At 42.9% G+C, this 21,644-nt stretch overlaps 3 protein-coding genes across 3 annotated transcripts; all 3 read right to left on the reverse strand.

Moving 5' to 3' along the window:
- Positions 1–911: 911 nt before the first annotated feature.
- Positions 912–9,268, reverse strand: pcsk9 (proprotein convertase subtilisin/kexin type 9). The gene is made up of 12 exons (XM_035175780.2): positions 8,782–9,268; positions 7,788–7,979; positions 6,271–6,403; positions 6,048–6,181; positions 5,726–5,867; positions 5,082–5,278; positions 4,812–4,995; positions 4,501–4,674; positions 4,280–4,428; positions 4,039–4,204; positions 2,241–2,407; positions 912–2,153 (listed from the first exon to the last, which is right to left on the reverse strand). The coding sequence occupies exons 1-12, from the start codon at positions 8,932–8,934 to the stop codon at positions 1,959–1,961; spliced, it is 1,986 nt and encodes a 661-aa protein (XP_035031671.1). The 5' UTR covers positions 8,935–9,268; the 3' UTR covers positions 912–1,958.
- A 2,194-nt stretch (positions 9,269–11,462) lies between these two features.
- bsnd (barttin CLCNK type accessory subunit beta) lies at positions 11,463–13,674 on the reverse strand. The gene is made up of 3 exons (XM_035177218.2): positions 13,265–13,674; positions 13,097–13,173; positions 11,463–11,793 (listed from the first exon to the last, which is right to left on the reverse strand). The coding sequence occupies exons 1-3, from the start codon at positions 13,439–13,441 to the stop codon at positions 11,697–11,699; spliced, it is 351 nt and encodes a 116-aa protein (XP_035033109.1). The 5' UTR covers positions 13,442–13,674; the 3' UTR covers positions 11,463–11,696.
- A 151-nt stretch (positions 13,675–13,825) lies between these two features.
- On the reverse strand, positions 13,826–19,016 carry si:dkeyp-51f12.3 (uncharacterized protein LOC107988041 homolog). The gene is made up of 3 exons (XM_035177216.2): positions 18,783–19,016; positions 18,370–18,676; positions 13,826–14,641 (listed from the first exon to the last, which is right to left on the reverse strand). The coding sequence occupies exons 2-3, from the start codon at positions 18,633–18,635 to the stop codon at positions 14,482–14,484; spliced, it is 426 nt and encodes a 141-aa protein (XP_035033107.2). The 5' UTR covers positions 18,636–18,676; positions 18,783–19,016; the 3' UTR covers positions 13,826–14,481.
- Positions 19,017–21,644: the final 2,628 nt, after the last annotated feature.

The raw sequence follows: 21,644 nt of genomic DNA on the forward strand, positions 1-21,644 counted from the left end.
ATCCCATACCATTGTTCAGACAATACATGAACACCTCCTGTTAATATTCTTGTTAAAAAAGGATCCCTTCACTGATGAGGTGTTTGTCATGAATCAGTCACATCAACGTAGCTCTAATCATGTTTCCTGCTGCAATCAAACCTCATTCCACTCATCAGTGCACCACAGCTGCCAGAGTTAGATGGATATCCCTGTGGTGCTCCCACACTGAAGTCATCCATCTGTGTGAATCAGTAACAACTGGAATGGCACTCAGTACACCTCTCACCAAATTTCACACACTCATACATATCTGTCCTTTTGATGTGTTTTTTTCCATCAAGATCTATGTGTTGTTTTTTGGGAATTTCACAAAAGTGTTGATAAATTACTAAAATAAACCTAGATCTGCGCCCCACAATTCAATAGGTTCTTTCAAACCAATAACACATCCTTCCATCAAGTTTCATAGTGCTCTGTCCAGTAGTTTTTGTGTAATCCTGCCAAATAACACACGCAAGTAAGAACCAACTAAATGCCCAATCTGTTTTAAAGAAATTTTTTTAATATCCTGGATTCGCCCCCTAATCAAATCTGAAAAGCATCAACACTGTCAGGTATTATGTCGGCAAGGACTGAAAACTCAGGGTTAAACATGAAATTACCTCAATAAGCACAAATCCTGCTATGTAGTACAGATCCTGGTAAAATAATGGGACTGGAGCCAGGGGCAACTGACTCGGACAGTTGTGTTCTCACGTACAGCTCCTCTGGATGCTTCAGGAGAATGTCCGGAGTTCAGTGCCAGTCTGAGAGCATCTCCAGGTATCAGGGAATCTGTGAATATCTGTTCAGTAGTATGTACTTGTCTTGTTTCATGTGCAGCTGCCGTCACAAACCACAAAACAACGTGAGCACAGAGCGACATGTTTATTCAGGAGGCTGCTAATCAGAGCTGTGACTGAGCCGTCCTCCTCCACCTGCAGTCACAGCCCTGTTACATTCAGAAGATACAGTACGTGCTGAAGGATTCAGTCTCTGCGACAGGTTTAAATATTATCTATATGGTTGAGTTGCATTCAGCTGCTTCACTCTGGTAAAGTTCATGCAGATACACTGTCAAACGGAGCCATTGATGATGATCCTACAAGTTCTAAATTCTCCTTATGTCAGGCTGATTATTTGAATATCCTTTGGTTAGAGTGTGTGTTTTGCCTTTACCTGTTAAAGTGCTCTACATTAGCTCATATATACAGTATGGTCCATATAACTATATCCTGTCCTATAAAAGACAGAGCTACCACTTAAATCCATCTTTTCTACTTCAAATCACTGTGTAAAGAGTAAACAGGCAGTAAATCATCAACAAAAAAAACCACTCAAAAGCTCTTTATTTTGTTTTGTAAAAAGATACAAAAATATTTGGTTGAATTTTACAAACTATATATGGTATATGGTAAATATATGTTATATCATATTTGTTCTAATCCTATAGCTCAAACACACACCGAGTTGTGTCTCAATTCAGGGGCTGTATCTTTCGGAGCATGCGGTCGTCCCGGCTCATGAAGACCGCCTCCTTTGTGGGCTGTGGAGAATGTGGAGGCTGAACTGAAATGAGATGATCTGGTCTACACAGGCTTTCTGTGATCTGCATCTCTAGCTCAAGCTCCCCAAAAAATGTATATGCCCCTTGGTTTTTTTTTCACTAACGTTTGCACCATTAGTTGTTCGGTTGAGTTGATTTGATCTTGTCGCTTTCGCAACCGGTCTTCAAATGCAGCCACTGAAGGATGCAGCCTTTGAATTAAGACACAGCTCGTGACTTTCACGGGAGATTTTTCAGTCACCTAAGTGTGAAGGTGTGTTCACGGGTCTGAATGACATCACAGCTGATGAGCGATAAAGACATCAACACTACTAGAGAGACATCTAAGCTGTTTGCGAGGTGTAAGACATCACAGAGGAGTGGGGTCGGGTCATTGTGGCGCTGTGGCTGCCCCCTCTGTTGCTCTTATGCGGCAGCAGACGGCAACGGCTGCTACCCCGTCAGCTGCTGTTGCACCGCGGATACTGCAACTGTTGCCCTTAGCAACAGGCCCCGAGGCAGCAGAGGCCTGAGAGACGGCTCTACAGTCCGTCAGAGTCCAACCGGAGGGACAGGACACCTGGACCTGCAAGAGAGCAGCAGTGATGTCAACGGGTAAGGTTGCAGCGTGATTGTCAAACACATTACTTCTCTTTATGTCTAAATTACTCACGTGGTCTTGATCAGCTGATATGTTCTCCAACAGGTGGCACTCCAGATGTGGAGCGTGGCAGCACACGGCCTGTGCCGTTACCCCGTCTTTAACAACGCAGCGCTTCCGATCGCTGAGATGTGGACGGGAATTAGACGCGACCTCAGCAGGGGACCAAGAAGAACAACCTACAGAGGAAGCAGCTGCATGTTTAGTTTAAATAGCAAAAAAAAACCATTGTCTGTTCTTTCGTTCTCAGGTCTTTATACACAGACTATGGTTTTCAGACAAGAACTGATCCACCCCCCACACAGGAAACATCACAATGGCCCCAAATAAAGAGAATAATGTTAAGTAAGAAAGCCCTGCTCTTAATACCACGCATGTTTTTATTTTTAGTGACAGAGGGTTAATTTTCCTCTGGGGGGGATTGTCATGGTAATTGACCATGGTGTTCTAAATGCAGCTACTTCAGAAGCTTGTACTTGATTTAAAGGGCAGTTTGCATTACAGTTCAGTATAGTAGAGATACAAATCTTTAACTCTGCAACAGTTGTCTGATTTAAAGGAGCAGTTAGTGAGAAATATGTTCAAATATGCTCATTGTCCTTGTCAAGAGCCACACAAAATATGAAGCTGGAGGTAAGAGATAATAAAGGCTCTTTCCACTGGTCAAAAAACCAACTCATCTGTTTTTTGTCTGAAATGGGACCTGATACAATCGTCATTTCCCCCAAGGTCAAGTGACTCTGCAGTAGACACAGGTTGCTGGCAGCTCTGATCGGCAGTGATAGAAACCTGACACTACGGTGAACACTCCAGTGAACACGCTAAGACACTCTGGTGAACAGGCTAAGACACTTCGGTGAACCCGCTGAGTCGGGGTGAGTTCAGTTTGACGTTGCACGTGACATGAAAAATTCAAAAAGGCAAACTCCTCTACTGTGTATACCCATTAATTTTGATGTAAAAGAGGTATAAATCTAAATTAACACAAAGAGTGGTAACGGGCACACAGCTAGCAGCAAGGCTCTGTCCGAAGACAGAATTTGAGTATAATAGCATCTTTAAATCTAAGTAATGTTATATCTTGTTTTTTTAATCCCCTCAAAAACTAAGTGTAACAACAAAAAGGTGTGTGTTTACTGTAGGTTTTGCAGTTGACTATTTCCTGTTTGGGAGCTGGGATTTATATACTGAGACATATAATGCTCATATTCAGGTTCATAATTTTAAATTCTATCATCACTTGAAAAGGTTAAGATGCTCTAATATTCAGAAAAGGCACCACTTTCCTCATGGTGTCCATTGCTGCAGCTCCTCTTTTCAGCCTCTGTCTCAAACTCTTGGATTTAGCTCCTGTTTCTTTAAGGCCCCCCTCCTGGTAAAGCCCAGTCTGCTCTGATTGGCCGGCTGCTTCACTCTGTTGTGATTGGTCAGCCCCTTCCAGCATGTGTAGAAAATGTTGGCCTCCACTCAGACTAGCTGCTATGTGTGAATTATGCTAATTTGGGGCATCATGATGTCACATGACATGACTACAGGAAAAACATACTAGACCACTAGAGGAAAGAAAAACTGAAAAAGCATCATAAGTCATTGTTAAATAAACAAATACAATATAACCTGTTATTTGTTTTTTGGACAGTGCAAGGCTGTTTCCTGTTTCCGGTCTATGATTTTTTTTTTGCCCTAGTTTAACAGATGTTAGAAAGTGGTATCAATCTTCTCATCTAATTCAGCAAGAACATGACCTGTTCCTTTAAACTCCACCCAACAAAACAACATCCCCAGTCAGACTCCAGCAGATGTGACTTACCTGTCAGGTGGTGCTGTGGGTCGACACACTCAGCATCTTTGCCGGGCTCAGGACTGGCGTGGGCCTGGCACTGCAGACCACCTATCGCACAACAACGGGCCACAGCGTACACACCATTGCCCCTCGCACCATTGTAGGCAACACACTCCATCTGCTCGCTGTGCATCTTAAACACAAAGACAGAGATTTGTCAGCATCTAAATCGGTTATTTTAGAGTTGATGACGTTTATTTGAACTCACAGCGATGGTTTCTCCGACACGAACACCGTCAGGAGCGTAGCTGCTGCAACCCAGCATCTCCTCCCCCTGACGACAGCGACTCACAGCCCTGTCGGTGCTCGCGACCCCTGACCTCTCTGACCACACGGACCGACACAGAAGCTCCCCATCTGCACACACATTGTAAATGATAGAACTACATATTGTGTGTATTGTGTTGCTCTTTTTTGTGAGTTACTGACTTGTTGTGCTGCTGGTAGGAGGCATGGCTGCTACCAGGTTTGGAGTAGTGAGACGATGTGCGTCAGACAGAGAGAGGAGGTTGATCGTGTTGCTGACGGAGTAACGCAGCATCGTGTGCAGGACCTGCACCGGTGACATGTTCTGATTGGACGAAAGGATCACTGCTGCTACACCTACACAGACACACAAATCAAAATAAGAAGCCCTTACTGCAACTACAAAGGTTGATCGCTTTGCTTTTAGTTTCTTGTTAATTGTCTGTGTAGTACTGTGTGTGTGTGTGTGTGTGTGTGTGTGTGTTAGCCCACACCTGCGGTGTGAGCAGCAGCTTGGGATGTGCCCCCTCTGGTGGTAAAGCAGGTGCTGCAGTCGCTGCTGGCACTAACTATGTCATCGCCGGGTGCAAACAAATCAACGCAGCGGCCGAAGTTGGTGCCACCTGCTCCCTGTGACATGAGCTGGTCCGCTGCATTAACTGCCCCGACTGTGATGACCTGAACACGCAGAGAAGTTGAGGTAAAGGTTGTGTATCTGGTGTGTACAGGGCACCACTGTGTTCTTTAATGAAGTATTGTGTGACCTCGGGCTCTGAAGCAGGCGAGTAGAGGCAGGCATCATCTCTGTAATTGCCTGCAGCAGCGACCACCACAGCACCGTTAGCCACCATGTCCCGACAGGCCGCGTTTAATGAACGACTGAAGCCAGCGAGGAAAGGCAGCAGGACAACCACTGCATCCACCGGACGGGTCAGTAAAGTAGCTCGGATGTACTCCAGACCTGAACGTGACAAGAGAAGGATGTTCAGTGAAGAGATGCACCGCAGGAAAATGAAATGTTGCATTGGCCCTCCATTTGCATTGTGAAAAATAATGATTGCATATAATTGCTTTTCATGTGAAAGCAGAAGGACGTTTGGAGAGAGCATTCCTCCGCCAAGGCTAACATCCTATCTCATCGTGTTAAAGAAAGATAAATCCTTGATCCACACATTTATCCAGATTCCCCTCCAAATTTAATGGGCTCTTCTTTGGGTGAAAAGAACCTTCTTTCTTCTTTGGGAAATCGGTTAAGAAGTGTTTGCGTACTCCTGCTAACTACCAAACAAACACTGATGAAAACAAATGATAACATCCTTGGCCGAGGCAATGATTCCTGTGAGTGGCATGAATGCAAAGAGCTTCTGGGATTACTGAAGGTGAGTATCTCAGACAGACTGAGTCCTACCTGCCAGGGCTCCTGATACCGTCCCTTTCCCTTGACAGTTGAGCACACGGACCAGCTTGATACCAGCGCCTCGAGCAACACCCGAATCCAACCCACTCACAACCCCAGCTATGTGTGTGCCGTGAATGTCACACATACTGGCCTATAGAGGAGAGAGGGTTGGACAAAATGGTGAAATAGATCTATGAAGAGTGTGTGTGTGTGTGTGTGTGTGTGTGTGTGTGTGTGTGTGTGTGTGTGTGTGTGTGTGTGTGTGTGTGTGTGTGTGTGTGTGTGTGTGTGTGTGTGTGTGTGTGTGTGTGTGTAAGTGTGTGTGTGTAACCTGTCTATGAACTCTGACTCCGTCCTCCTCAGGGACGTTGTTGAAGTCTGTGATGAGCACTCGTCCCTGAACCTCTCTGTGAGAACTCTGAACACGACCATCCATCAGATACACCTCTGCCTTCCCTCCATCATCTGCAGGGGACAGACAGTGTGCGGCTTTGGATAATTATTACTTCAGGTGTGTGTGTGTTTTTACTAGGCAGGTACAGAGACAAACTCACTAGGAGGTTGATACGTTCCATTTTCCGAGGTGAAACCATACGGCCGCAGTAACCTCTGAAGGTTCCAGGGGGCACTCTGAGCAAAGATAGATGAATCCTCCTCAATGTAGTGGACATGGGGGAGCTTCACAGCCTGACAGGAGCACATTCAAAGATCATTTTGAGTGTGAAGCAAAGACATAAAAGCATGCAGACGAGGCTGATTGAAAAAGGACAACGCTGTTAATTTGCAGACACAGAGGATGTTTTTGACAGGGATCAAAGTGGGACATTTGTGGAACACCACCTTAAAATCTAAGTGTGAGTGATGTAACTCCTAGATAATCTCCAAACATTCTCCATAGAGTTGTCCGAGTGAGAGGCTGGATATTCTCCTGTGTGTGAACTCCGGGGAAAGTCTGGACCCAATTGTACGGATATCTTCCAAGTTCATGTCTGAAAACGGCTGAATGGAATGATTCTGTCTGTCCATCATTTTGTGGGATTCCTCAGGGATCTATTCTTGGTCCACTTTAATACACTAGCTACAAACTATCTGCTGAACATATCATCCACTGATATATCCCCAGGTTTCTCATGTCAGCCTAAGACCCATATATGATAGACTTAAATTACTTTGTTGATGCCTCCTATGTGTCATAACAACATTGCAGTTAAATGATTGTATAGGGTTATGACCATAACCCTAAAAGCATTACCCTCTTTGTCCCAGCACCTAACAATATAATGTCTAGTTCAGTGGGTACTCTATCTAGATGTTAAACCACAAGCTCATAATCTTTTCTTTTGACTTTGAGCTGTCACTTGTGTTTGCAGTTGATTAATGTCGTGCAGTTTTACTTCAGACAAGTGAGGCATAACACCGACATTGGTTTGTTTCTCTGATTCGCTGATTTAGAGAAGGTCATCTATCCTTTATCTCCTCCAGACTGAATTATTGTAAAGCACTTTATTTTGGTCGTAGGAGACAAAGTATCTGCAGACTACAGGCAAACACTGCCTGGCGTTTACCAAGCTGGAAGACCATATTACTTCAGTGTGAATAGTCAACTGTCAGTTTGATTTAAGAATATTTGGGCTGTTTCTTTCGAGCCTTGCTGATCTGCTAATTCCTTACAAGCCTGTTCACTGTACCAGAGATTTACTGGCTCTTATGGATCATATGGAAGCTTTTGCTCTGTGGGATCTATTATCCTCATCAAAACCCATTTAATCTGTTGGCATTTTCCCAACCAAGTGGGAACATTTTCTACCTTCTATCTTTAAAATAGTTCACTTTAACCATCTCTCAGGGTTTAGTTTCACTATAAAATACTTAATATTACAGTTTTTTCTTCTTTTGCCTTCAAAAGTCTAAATATTTCCATTATGAAGAATTTAAAACAATAAAACATGACACAATTTTTTTAAACAAAATAAATAACTTTTGTTGATATTAAAGGAAAGGTTGGTAAACCACATTTTTTCATGTTTTTTGGTTTGTTTCAGTTGAGCAGAGCATCCGGTGAAGCAGTTACCAGGGGAAGGACATCACTGCTCATCTTGACCAGGAAGCCGTGCAGGGCTCCAGAGAAGGTCTGCAGGATCTCCAGCAGGTGACCTCTCCTGGACGCTTTGGCTGTCAGCCTCCTGATGGTCCTCTGGAGCTGAGACTCGTGCGTCGCCGGACGCAGCATGACCAGGTAGTGACCGGGTATGCGCCATGCTGCCTGGATTACAGCAGAGAGAACAGTAGGTGCAGGTGCACTGTTTGCATTGCATGTACAAGAGAAACTACACATGCTTGCAAGAGGTTCAAGATCCTGGTAAATTATATAAAGCTGTAGATTTGTCTCCTGCTTATAAAAGAACTGCTGCATCTGTATCAGACCAGCAGGACTCCTCGCTGCTCAGATCAGGGACTATTGGCTGCTCCTCGCTGCAGATTAAAGACCAGAGGAGACTTCAACTCTTTGGATTTCTATTTTACTCAACGTGCTGTAGACTAAGTGGACATTTAAAAAAAGCAGCTTAAGACTCATCTATTTAAACTCTTTGTGTTTGAAGAACTTTGTGACTTTAAGGTATATACATGTATTATTATTGTCTATTATGTTTAGATATTCTGTTAAGAGCCTCATGGACAGTATATGTTATTTTTTAGAATGGTTTTTTTCTGTATATATTTGCTATATAGAACAAAATTGTCCTAATATTGAATAAATACTAATACATTTGCTCATATTTAGATGAAGGTCAATGGGTTTTCTCTTCAGCATGAATTTATTTCTCTGGATCAAGCATTCGGCAGAAATTATCACATTAATCCAACATCTTTTAAAAGGCTATAAAACATCTAGATACAATAAATGTATAATTACAGAGTTAATGTGTAGCCCCGTCATTAATAAAGATCTGGATCTGTACAATAAAGAGATTACGATTTTAAACTTTATTCAGAAATTTAAAGTTATAAGTGTTGGCGGTGCATGTGGAGAGGATGCGGCTCAGCGGCTCTCACACTCGTCTTACCTTGTTGCACCTGAGGAGCTCGGCTCCGGGTCCAGGCTGAGTCAGGTCCAGGACCAGCTCATCGTCCTCGGTGAGGTCCGGTGCGCTCACGGCCAAAGATGCGCACAAACACAGCGCCCAGCCAATCCACGTCCAGGCGGAGGTGCGCCGCATATTCCTCACACCTCCAGTCAAATGATCGGGGAAACTATTAAATCCCACAATTTGCCCAAATGAGAGCTTTTAATTTCAGACTGACGTGTCCAGATGTTTGATGTCCCGCGCGTCCTCTGCGTCTCGCGGCCAGAAAACCCTCCAGCGTCTGTTCTGATGTTTAGGAAGAAAAAGAACATGGAACAATTGATTGTTATAATTCGAGGCGGAGACTGGTGACGTCCTCGGGGCTCACGCCACCGCTTTTGTATCGAATGATTCTCCTCCGTCAAAAACACCTCTTACTGCGGAGGAGTCATGTTTCATGCTCCCTCCAGACCTGCCTGTGATTATTGGATGTTAATCTGAAAAAAACCCCCACTTCCTCTGCTCATGTTGATTGGTTGATGCTGTGTTAAGAAGTGCACTTAATGAGAACAATGTGAGTTTCATGCCAGTGCAAGGATATACCTGAGCAAATGCTGCATGGCTGTGCGCACTGAGGATGACCAGGGATCTTATGTGTGTTGATTATTTTTACTATGTGTCTATAATTCATTTTTAATTGACTCTCTTCTATTTGAATTCAGCAGAGAATCACTCCTCAGCGAGACCTTAGTTATAATGAGAAATAAAATATGTAATATAATAATAATTCATAATAATATAATATAGCACTATTCAAAACAGCCTGTGCTTCACAAAGAGGACAAACAAAACACACAAAAGCAAAACGTGAAATACATTAAGCGAATGAAAACAATATCATTTAAAGTCAAAGACAGCAGATAAAAATATACAAGTTCATTTAAAGTAATAGCAAAAGAAAAGGATAAAAGTAAAACAAACAATCAAGAGAAAGCCAATTGGTAAAATACGTTTTGAGGGGGGGGGGGGATTTAAAAGCAGACAATAATGTTTTAATTCAGGGTTCCTCGGGTAAACGATTCCAGAGGGTTAGGTCCCTGTCAGCAAAGGCTCTGTCACCTTTGGTCTTCAGTCTTGACCGACTAATAGGGCCTCGTGGGCTGGTGAGTACTGGTTTAGATTCTGATTTAGGGGCCATTCAGTTGTACAGACTAGTCCACATAATGTCACTCATCATACTCCACCTGAGAAAACACTTACAGGAACCAGCTGGACCAGCTTTGTCCAGTCTGAGAAAATAACCCTGGTTATGTCATCAAGGGGTATTATGGATTTATCTTGATGATTTCAGTGTGTAAGTGTAACACTGTGGGGAGAAAGGCGTTATATCCTATATGCAGAGTGGCTCTTTTGTGTGGGGCTGCTGCACAAAGGAAAAAGGGTTATTGCCCCAGGTGCATGGTTCAAAAGGGTTGTTAATCTCTTAATTAACCAGAAGTGCTCTCAGTAGAGCACAATCCTCCACCAGGACCCAACAGTCTCCTGTAATTAAAACAAGCCTTATAGCTAAGGCCACATTTTGTTTCTCAGCTACACATTGGTGGTATCCTTACAGGGTTCTTGTCCTATTTGTTACCATACAGCAGCTGAAAAAGAAATTGAGACCCCTTGAATATGTCTGAGCTTTTTCATCAATGTTAAAAATTCCAGGATTGGCCCCCTGATCTGGCTCTGCACCAACATGGACTTATAGTGCATCCTTTCAAGAAGATTCAATATAATCTGTTCAGTAGTTGTTGCAGAAACCTGCTGACAAACGCAGATGAAAACATAACCTCCTTGGTGGAGGTCATTACAACCAATTGCAATCTCCCTTCCCCTTTAGCAGCCAGGTGCACTTACACTTGGTTTGCTATAAGGTAATCAAATCCAGGCACATCTGTTTAAGAGAGAACAGTTCTCTGCAGAGAAAACGCATCTGTGTTTAACATGCACTATGCATGTTGTGCACTCCTCCATGTAGGTGTTTAGTACTATCTTGATAATGCTTCCTTAAGATGACAGTGAAACACTGTGCCACTGACGTGAGTCCAGGTTTTATATGGTCAAAAGCACAAGTGCTTTCCACTGCCTCAAGATAACAATGCGTCACCATGGGAGCTTAGATGTGCGAATGTGTATATATATATATATTTGCTGTAAAAAAACAAGGTTCGGTTGTGTCGGTGTAATGCTGTTATTAAGTTTGTGTTTACCCAGTTCACGAGAATTGTCCCTGTGAAGGACCCACCTCCTGTGAAACCTGACATAGGAATTTTCTGAAAGCTCAGAGTTCACAGGTTGTGACGTGTATGCTGATGTTTTCAGAAATAGGATAACAATAATGACAACGTAAGTCTCTGTGGTTGCTGGACTTTAATAACATAATAGGACCATCATGTCCCTCCAGTGTGTGCGTGTGTGCATGTGTGTGTGTGTGTGGTGTGATGGAGAGTCACTCACTGTCCCTCTGGTTTCTTTCTCTCTCATAGTAAATATTGCCATCTTCTGGAACTACTGTGCAATTTAATCTGCATCCTCATCGACTTTTCATCTTGTTACTTCACAGCTCTGCTTGAATGTCACTCTACAGAATGATCCATCCATCCATCACAAGACTTCAAAATACCACCCAAGACAAATTCTTTTTAAAGCAGAGTATTTTTATGTCTTAAAAATGGCTGTAGGGAATCTTAGGGCACGTCACAGTGACAAGAAGCGGTAGAAAACAGTTCATAAAGAATCGCTTATTTCTATTATTTGTACAAATTTAAACGGCACTTAGTGTGAGTGATGTCATCATTCAGGTCATAAAATCGCATCAAACAGCGGACCCTCATCTTCGTGCAGACTTCAGTGTGGTACCCTGCAGTGCCTCAGACCAGGTGCAGTGTGGGACAGCTGTGACACTGGCTCATCAGTCTGCTGCTGTTCGACTTTTGGCCACAGAAACCTGGTAGAGCATCAGCATGCCTAAAATTAAATCAAAAGAAGGGGGCCAGGGGGGAGAGATGAAAGCAGCAGTCGGGCTCCGGCATTTTGTCCTAATTTTCTTACTGTTTTTTAAATTGGAGGCAGGGTTTTGCTGATCAAGCACGTCTTTATCTGGCTGCTGAGCAGCAGTCATGAGATCATAAACACTCACATGAGGAGGAGCTGCTTGGTTCAGACCTCTTTTCAACAACTGGCAATGCAACAATAACTGGGGGAAGTATGGAGTGGAACTAAGCTGAGTGAATATGATTTATGTAGGAAAAATAAACCAAGAATAGTTTGATGATGATGTTGTGTTGACCTTTATCTCACTAAAAATAAACTTATGAGTTGCCTTGTGTGCTAAATGTGGTGCAGGGCATTTATAGGCATCTGAAGGGGGGCATGCCAGAAGAAAATTGAAAACCACTGAATCAAAGAAAAAATAATGGTCCTTGTTATGGGATGGGTGGGTATTACTTATTCACTGTCTCTGTCTTTATATTCCAAAGTAATCTCTCCTTTTCTGCTACAACCGCGGACTGAATATAAAGATGGACAACATAACTGCTCTTCCAAAGTAAAGCCAAAGTGTCCTGATCGCCCCCTGGTGGCTGGCGGCAGTATAGATCATAATCCCCACCTCCTCAATGTTAGCGGATGGGTCACGGCATGAACAAAAAATTCAATGTAGACGTCAACTGAATTTTTCTCAAAGACGGTTTCTGTCATTTTAGGTAGTTCTTATCCCACTGATGTGCGTAAAGTGCTCCTTTTTTTGTGAAACGTGATGATTGACAGCTAAGACTGACTCATGATTGGTGGAGCATGTGTATCAGCGGGACCTGGATACTATGGCTCTGCACCATGATGATGCACAGACTCTGTCTCCAAATGGCGGCACAAGATGGCCGAGTTTGTATCAAGGATATTTTGTATTTTGGCATCATTTCTAGAAAGTGGGAGGAGATGCGTGGTCCATCTTAATATTCAGTCGATGGGTTTAACAGGACAATTTCGCTGTTTTTTATTCTATTCCACTTCTCCTTCACTCTCTCATTCACCTCCCTCCTCTGCTTTGTTGTCATTACATCACCAATCATTTTCCTGTAAATTATACAGCTTAGTATCAACAGTGTATTAGTACAGACCCCCACTTCAGACACATTACCCTGCTGCTGTCGCCATGTGGCCCGCTAGATGATGGCTGAGCTCCACCACCGACAGACCACAGGACGACTGAAGATTTAATGAGCGTCCCCTTGTCTGTGGGCCATTAGTGTTTGTGAATGTGCAACAGTACCTTTGGTCTGTTGCGTCAGCTGAAGTACAAACTAGATCCTCTGGATTTTTCTCCTGAATCTGAGCAGCCAAAGTGACCTGAACACACACTCTCCATTAACAAATCAATTCTTGCCTGCTTGAAAGCATTCACAGGATTAATTCTTTCTAACACACAGTGTGTATCTACCTTGGGATAGCACTGGCAGAGGCTCCATGTAGTCCCGACACACACCATGGTGACACCCAGGACACACATTGTGGCATAGACGTGTGGTCGCTCCTGAGTCATGATGAAGAGGCCGACCGCCACCACACACAGGCCTGCCACTATCAGCCCGTACCGATACGGTTTCCCCTCTACCATCGCTGCGAGCACCTGCTGGCTAAAGCTACAGCGAGAAAAGATCTGGTGTTGTTGTGTCAGGACTTGAAGGTGAGGGGGGAGAAAACGCAGCCGGGGTTCCGCTCTGCTGCTTATTACAGCCTGCAGACAGCTGGGTCAGGTCAGGTATAAAATTGCAGGTGAGTGTGTTTACCTAATAGGTCACCTTGCCTCGAGCTGCAGGCAAAAAGGACACTCGCAACTCAGCTGCTGCACAGCACTGAGTTAGTGTTTGTTTGGTTTGGGATATTATTTAAAACAAGACGGCGTAACCCTTCCCCACATCGCTTCTCCCTTAAATATAAACAACCCATCCAATGCACCATCATTATTTCTAAGAGCGACACCACCCAAAGAGAGCTCCGGTCATTATCTGGAGTTTATAGTAACATCACAACACTAAACAGTGGACATACTGGTAACAAAGCAGAGAGATAAATAAAACTATACTGTTAACATTCTGCTGTCACTGGTTAAGGCACCTTGCGTTGGAGTAAGCACAGAATCCTGTGCAGCGTTATGAAAGGAAAGAGTGCAGATACGAAGAGGAGCCTTGAGGAAGGACCTTGCGTTTGAAGAGAAGTGCTGTGCAGCCACAGTAATAGATCACATAAGTTCAAGCAGGCCAAAACAAATCAGAATTAGCTGTCTACAGGAGGCTCAGAGCCAATCTGTTGACACGCTTCTCTTGAGTTTGTTGTGAAAGCTACATGACGCTGGTCTGAACACGGACGCTTAGTGTACAGTGAAGCAGCTGTAGTGGTCATTTCAATCCTTTCCACCAACAATCCCAACAACACACATGTAGTTGACATGGAGGCCACACTGTGGTTCAGTTCGTACATCTTTAACCAGCTGCGGTCTCTTCTTGCTCCTTGGCTTGTTCTTGGGATCAGCGTGGCTGTGTTAAGGCACAAGAGGCCCATTTGCAGCGAGTTCACCGATAGCACCAAGTGTTGGTTGAAGGTTCTCACTGAGAAGACAGAAGGCACTGGCACAAAGTAAAGATGTCCGACCAGAGGTTACAGCTGCTCGCTTTGCTCCTGGCTTTTCATCACTGTGTCGTAGGACGGAGGCGGCTCCATAGTCCAGGGAGGTGGGGTGGACGGGAGGGAGGGTTCAGGCTCCGGTCTCTGCCTGACAGAGTCCGCGGACATCTCCCGACGAATTCGATCCAACCTCCTGAAGGCAAGGAAGGCAAAGAGAAGTTACTAACTTCCAACCAACTAATCATTTCAGCTTTTATAAACTGACAATCAGCTCCTTTCAGTGATTACAGTCCACCTAACCCCTAAAATGTCAGCACTAACACCTCAGCCAATAATCAATTTGTAACAATATTTACCCTGTAACTTAGAACACAAATCTTCAACTCATTTCAGCAACCACACTTCATATCCTTTCATCTCTTTTCACTTAAACTAATTACAGACTCCTTTCTGTGATTACATTTCATCTAATACTTTAACTCTTTTAAATTTTTTACAGTTTTATTAACCAGACTTATAACTCCACTTTGTCTATATACGGATTGAACTCTGGACATTGAGACTGTGGGAGACACGTACACGCACATCCTCACCTCTTTTCTATTCTTTGGTTATTTTTGTTAACTATGTAAACATGTAAAGTCAAGTCCAACATGTCCTTCAGTGTTCTTCTATTTACTGTTCCAAACAAACAGTGGATTCTGCAGTATGCTCCCTCAAACACGCACACGCACACACACACACACTCTCTCAAACCGGAAAGGAAAATGCTTGAGGAAGGTGGGAGATGTTTTAAAGGTGAATTTCTAGTCCTAGTTCCAAACCTGTTGTGTGTTCGCTCAGTGATTCAAACTTGTGTCCAATGACGACTGTTTCAGTCACTTAGAGAAATAGTTAACTAATCAGAACCAAGCAGACAGGCTTAAAAATAGAGACACCCTCTACCTACCTAGCTAGCTACCCATCTACATTCATGAGAAATATAAAAGCAGAAATTGTGACAAGTGTTTACTGTTTACGAGACGGGCACAGTAGAAGTACAAGTACACCGTACAAGTCCACATTCAGAAATAACAACTTTTAAATATTTATTTTTTCCACCTAAAAAATGTCAACTTCTCTTAGCAACTGATTGATGCAGATATGAATGAAGTGAAGCAAAATGAAATGGACGGAACCAGGCTGCTTCAACTTCAGCTCACTATGCTGCATTTCTTTCCTCCATCCTTCCTGCACACTCCTCTGACAATCTCCCTTCAGCTGCTTCTTCATTCACATTTCCCGCTGAAGGTGCATTCTCCAGCTTGCACGTTTTATTTTCCCAGTGGGGATTTTATTTCATTATTCTAATACCTAAAACAAACATTTAAATGGTTTGTCCACTTTCTGAGCCTCAGTCTTGAAAGTACTGCTTGTTGTGAGTTTGGTCAGCTCAGTGTGTGGAGGTAGGCTCTTGATGATGGAAGCAGTGCTCCTGGCAGCTCTCTTCCACAGGAGAACTCGTCTTGTCTCAATTCGCAGGCTATCGCAGATCGCCTCAGACAGTGCCAGGGGGAGTCTGTCAGCCACATGCATGTGTCTGCTGTTTTCTCCATGACCTACTTCTATAATCAGTTCATAATCACAAAATCCGCTGCTCTCCGATTCTTAGTGTCACAGTGTTTTCAAGTTGCTGGAGCCCTCCTCTGTTCTTTGTCAAACTTGGCTCTTAACCTAGCACATGATGGTGTGTCCAAGAGATCTGTTCAACAACAACAGTGTTTGTCAGTTCTTCTCCCAGGATGGTGAGCTCTGCAATTTGTCCCTATGTGTGTGTGTGTGTGTGTGTGTGTGTATTTATCTTGAAAAACACAAGTGAAGCTGGAAGTTACTCACTTTGAATGTTAAAATAACAACTGTATGTGAATATGGACCACATGGCTGCTCCCCAAAAGTGAACCCAAAGCATCTTAATTGCCCCCTGGTGGCTGGCTGCAGTATATGTCATATACCCCACCTCCTCCTTGTTAGTGGATGAGACCAAAGGACCAAACTTGTAGCCAAACTACACGTCATATAACTTTTCCTCAAAGATTGTTGACATTTATGTTCATTTATTATTGACATTTAGGTTCCTGAAGTATGTCTAAGTACACATCTTTCCTGTCAGTTTGGTTTTAATTAGTTACTCAAATGGGGTGAATTGTCATGATAAACAGCAAAGACTGACTCGCGATTGGATGACCTCGATACTGCAGCTCCATCCCCGATTGCTACTAGACAGTCAATGCGAAATGGCGGTCAAATCATAACCCTATGATTTAAAATGTGGCAGAGTTTGTTTGATAACCACGATGTATTTAATAAGTCTGTTGTCCAAAGTGCAAACTTTTTCATGCCCCCCTTGGGATGAATTGTAATACCTTCATTTCATGTCTAGCATCATTAGATCAAAACTTTAACTTTAAACTTTGGTTTCACCACCAAATCCATTTAAAACTCTTTTCCATCCATATCAGCAGCATTTTGTGAGATTTCACTAATATTAGCATACTAACACACAAAACTAAGTCAGTGAATTTGATAAACATACCGTCTAACCATCACTATGTTAGTATTATTACTTTTAGTACATTAGTACTTTTAGGATTTAGCTCAAAGCACTGCTTTGCCTATAGAGCCTCACAAAGACGCTCTTTTAGACAGTTCCCTGTGGTAGTTGGTCGCTTTACAATCTGTTAGCAGATGTCCATAAAAAGTGAATCTTACAAACATTAGTTTGGTGTCTATCAGATGTTTTTATGTGATCGTTCAATAGCTCACTAATTGTTGGCTAGACTGCATTGGGCTATGGTTAGACGTAAACTTTCACTGTTTCAGCCTAGACGTCAGGTTTACGTACAGGCTGACATATAATTAAATCCCTGTCTATCTGTCTCACGTTACAGTGCACATGCTCCTCTGTGCACGAGGACCTTTTCTGTCAGGGCCCCCACTCTTTGGAACAACCTCCCTGAGGAGATCTGTCTGGAAAACCCCTTTTAAATTTATCTTACAGACAAATTCTCATAAGCATGCTATCTCTTAGTTCTGATCTTACCAACAATTTAAATAATTTTACAATGTTTTATTTTATCTTGTTTTTATTAGTAACACTTTCTATTTTTGCATTTGTGCTGTAATGCTGTGTGATCTTCAAATTACGTATTACTTACTTACTTAGTTTCCCATTCTTTGCTTTTTTGTTTGCCTTCAATTTGTCATTTTTAACTTGTAAAGTACTTTATAACTGTGTTTTGAAAGGTGCTATAATTATTTTAATTAGGGCCCGAGCACCGAACAGTGGGAGGCCCTATTGAAATGAATTGGCTTTTTGAGGGCTTCAACATGCTCAAATCGTTACCAAAGTTTGCAGAAAATTAGAAAGTGGTGAAAATTTACGTATTCTGGAGTAATTTGAAATGGGCGTGGCAAAATGGCTCAACAGCGCCCCGTGGAACGCAGCCCCTGAGCGATCTTCACAAAAATCGATACACAGGTGTATCATGACCAGACAAACAAAAAAGTCTCAAGGAGCATTTTGAAAAACGCAACAGGAAGCCCGCCATTTTGCACTTAGTGGCCATTTTTCACATTTTTACTTTGACGAACTTGTCCCAGGGCTTTCATCTGATCAACTTCAAATTGAGATGAGTGTCATCTAAACAACATGGTGATAATTATAATTATTATTGAAGCCGTGAAGTGGTCTTTTTTACCCCATCATACATCCTTCTGTCTCCCTCTGATTAACCCTGGGACTCCACTGAGGGCCCCTAACCCCAGGTGGAGAACCATCCCACACACTTTCTTAGACTAACTACATTAAAACATCTTATGAGACCAAGTATCTAAAGCCCTGTCACTAGTCGTATGCAACACGGTGAACACTGAGTGGACCACCTCTGTATAGCCAGAGCCTGCGGCGGGCTGAAGCGTGTGCCTGTGCGGGGGTGGAGGAGGAAGTGTCCGGGCACCGCCACCTGGATGTTCTGCATGGCCATGCAGAGCACACTGACCAGCAGGCTCACACCCCCCAGACCCAGGAAGACCCCGAGCACGAAGAACGGGGCGGACTGAAAGGGCAGGGCCACGCCCAGGACCATGACCCCCCCGGCAATCATCAGAAAAACGCCCAGAAACAGCAGCATCCCCTTGGGGTGCGACATCTCCTCCGCTGCTGCAGCTGCACCTACACCTCCGCGGCGGTCTGCAGGGGAGAGAGGAGAGAGGGGAGAGGAGGAGAGAGTGGAGGTGAGATGGAGAAACAGATGTGACTCCCGGGTGAATGCAACATGTTTTCAGACAATCTCTACCTGAGAGGAAGTGAGGAGCCGATCAGCGGAAAAACTTCTTCATCCCTCTTCTCGTTCCCATCAACTTCAGCTGTTGTCGTGATGCGGCTTCCTGGAAGAAATGAAGAAGCGACAAACTCCGGGAAACAGAGAGCGCCTCAGACAGCGCTCGGAGCCGCCGCCTCCCCTCGCTCATGATCCGCCTCCCCGCCGCCGCGTCGCCCGCGCTGCCTCTTCTTCGTCGTTTCTTTTTGTCTTTTTTTAAGGGCGGTTGGCAACCAGTGTAATCGGTACATTACCGCCACCTACTGTTCCGGAGTGTGGAGCAGAGATTAAATTCCAACTATTAATTCAGTTTGAATGGAAGTGTATTACATTCACTGGGAAAATAACTATCCGCTGTGTTTTCCTCAATTAAAGGGATAGTGAAGTGTTTGAGTCCACTAAACACTTTTGAAGTCTCAGGGATAAACAGTGTCGCAGCCAAATCCAATACAACTGAAGTAAATGGTGACCAATTCTTCATGTATTCTTCATAACATGCCTCCATGCTGCTCCTGTGGTGTCATCCACGTGTCCATAAGCCCCGATATTCAAATTCAACTTGAAACGCGTCATTTGCACCGTGTGTTTAGCCTAAATGTCCTCTGTTATCCTCCTCCTACTGCTGCAGTGAGAACTTGGGAGTTTCGCGAGAACTCCCCATAGCTGAAGTAACTAAGAGGAGGATAACAGCAGATATTCAGGCATTTAGGCTGTTTATTAAATGTTATTAATATTTAGGATATCATGGGTCCAAATTGCACCATATTCAAAACTGCTCTTCCTTGAGCCGTTAACAACACACTTACCAAGTGTGAAGCTGATAAGATGAATGGTTTGCAAGATATGTACTCCTCATACAGACAGACAGACAGTCAAATGTTTGTGTAATTAGTAGGTAAATGAAAAGGAGAAGCAGTTTATTCTATATAGTGTCATATTGAAGCCATAGACACAGTATTATTATGGCTCCACCATTTTGTCAAATGGAAAATCCCAAAAAGATTTCAGCCCACTTTAGGCTGTAATTTTGATACTCCAGCAATGGATTGTAGCCTCAAATCACAGAGTGCAGATGTTTGACGATGAGGATGTGATATTACTCTAGTGCAGATTTCGCTGCTTAAGATATTTTGTCCTTCGTCACTGTTTAATTAAATAAAGTTAGTTAAGTCAATTATACACATAATCAGAGGGGTTGACAACATTTCACAAGATTTTCCCTTGATAATTTTTCTTTCCCAGGAATAAAGCAGATGTTTATAAATCATTTCTATCCGCTCTCCTGTGGCAGTGGTGTGTGTGTGTGTGTGTGTGTGTGTGTGCGTGCAGAGGTTCCAAGCTGACTAACTCTAAGATAGTTTCACTTTCATAGTGTTTATTGCATCATCTTTATTTCTTTGATTATTAATGATTATTGGTTTGTTGCATTGTGTTACATTCATATAATGCAGGTATTTGTTAAAGAGATTTACATTTTGACTTCTTCCTTGTTGGCCTATTCAAGCCATGTTGGGAGTTTGGGTTTTTTCAACAACTTCCAAGTTTGACTTTTCACATTTGATTATAAATCATGACATGAATCAATAGAGAGATTTAACCACTTCTCTAACGTTGAAAGCTAAAGACTCTCACCAGCACCTGAATGTCTCACACCAAGTTTTTTATGTGATTTTAATGTGACAAATTACCTTCCCCAAACAATTTGAAGATCTCTGCAATATCATTTGCAAATTGCATTGACAAGTATGGTTATCAACGGGAGTCTGGAAAGATAGAAAAACACGATAAAGATGTACAAAACAGTAAAAATACTGATGTGATCCTTTAAAACAGTGAGATTCTATCCTTACAACAGGTCAAGTTGTGATACTAATGGCCGGTGGTGGAGTGAGCAGTGGAAAGACATCTGGTCAGATGAGTCATAGTTCCGCTGCTTTCAACAAACGGATGAGTACATGTGGGGCACTCAAACTGAAAGACCTCCACAGGCTGGGTGTGCTGCCCAAAATGGATTTTCACATCCATCCTGTGGTGGAGCATATTAATCCTGCTGGGAGGAAAACAATTCTTCAGTGACATTCTTGCCTCTCCCACTGGATTCCCAAGGATCACAGCATATAGACTAGAAATAGAGAAAACTATCTGCAGCCAGTTAAAGCCAGGATTTCGTCTGTGCTCCTCTTACCATGGCAACTAATCCCCGAAACTCACGTAAATATGGTAAATTAACATAATTTAAACTTCTGCTGGTTTTAAAGCTCCATGTGAAACCACAAATTCAGTTTAAAACTCAAGTTTTGTATCAGTGTCAGATTCTTTGTAAAGCCCTTTGATTACCGCACTAAAACAAGCATTTATTCGTTTTTATATTAATTGTGATTCAATTCTAATTAAAAACAGCTAATTATGAAAACTGAGACTAGGCCTGTCGTAGCAGTTTGACTTTTTCATCATTAAATACAATGTGGGGCAAGGAGATCATCAAATATATATAAAAAAACAAAACACAGTCATTATCCACATTCAGATGAATTGAACATTATTTTTGATCTTTTGTGTAAAATATCGAAACTGTTTGATTAAATGAATCCTCTTCAGTGTGACCATGCATGACATGGAAGTCTGTAATTTGGCTGTACTGTATATAAAATGGTCACAGACTCAGGTACCAGAAAGTGTAGCCAATGCAGAAGTTTGTGAAACTTGTATTTCCTCTTGGATGACCAGCAGAGGTCTTTACCACTGGTTGATAAAAGAAGTCAGTTTCTCTAGAATTCTGTGAGAAAATTACCAAACTTGTTTTTTAACATAAGTAAATATTTTCACACTGAGTTTATG

The sequence above is a fragment of the Hippoglossus stenolepis genome, chromosome 14, assembly GCF_022539355.2.
Source record: "Hippoglossus stenolepis isolate QCI-W04-F060 chromosome 14, HSTE1.2, whole genome shotgun sequence".
In the NCBI taxonomy this organism is placed as follows: Eukaryota; Metazoa; Chordata; class Actinopteri; order Pleuronectiformes; family Pleuronectidae; genus Hippoglossus; species Hippoglossus stenolepis.

Bases quoted from the DNA above. Each gene is read 5' to 3' on its own strand.
- pcsk9 (XM_035175780.2), bottom strand. From the start codon at position 8,934: ATGCGGCGCACCTCCGCCTGGACGTGGATTGGCTGGGCGCTGTGTTTG. The intron at 6,182-6,270 runs GTGAGTTTGTCT...TGTCCCCTGCAG, and splicing joins TGGAACGTATCAACCTCCTA to ATGATGGAGGGAAGGCAGAG. The intron at 4,205-4,279 runs GTGAGTTCAAAT...TTTGTGTTTAAG, and splicing joins GTGTCGGAGAAACCATCGCT to ATGCACAGCGAGCAGATGGA.
- bsnd (XM_035177218.2), bottom strand. From the start codon at position 13,441: ATGGTAGAGGGGAAACCGTATCGGTACGGGCTGATAGTGGCAGGCCTG. The intron at 13,174-13,264 runs GTAGATACACAC...GTGTGTGTTCAG, and splicing joins TCTGCCAGTGCTATCCCAAG to GTCACTTTGGCTGCTCAGAT. The intron at 11,794-13,096 runs GTACTGTTGCAC...ATTTAATTTTAG, and splicing joins GCTGACGCAACAGACCAAAG to GCATGCTGATGCTCTACCAG.
- si:dkeyp-51f12.3 (XM_035177216.2), bottom strand. From the start codon at position 18,635: ATGTCGCACCCCAAGGGGATGCTGCTGTTTCTGGGCGTTTTTCTGATG. The intron at 14,642-18,369 runs GTGGTCCACTCA...CCTTGCCTTCAG, and splicing joins CAGGCTCTGGCTATACAGAG to GAGGTTGGATCGAATTCGTC.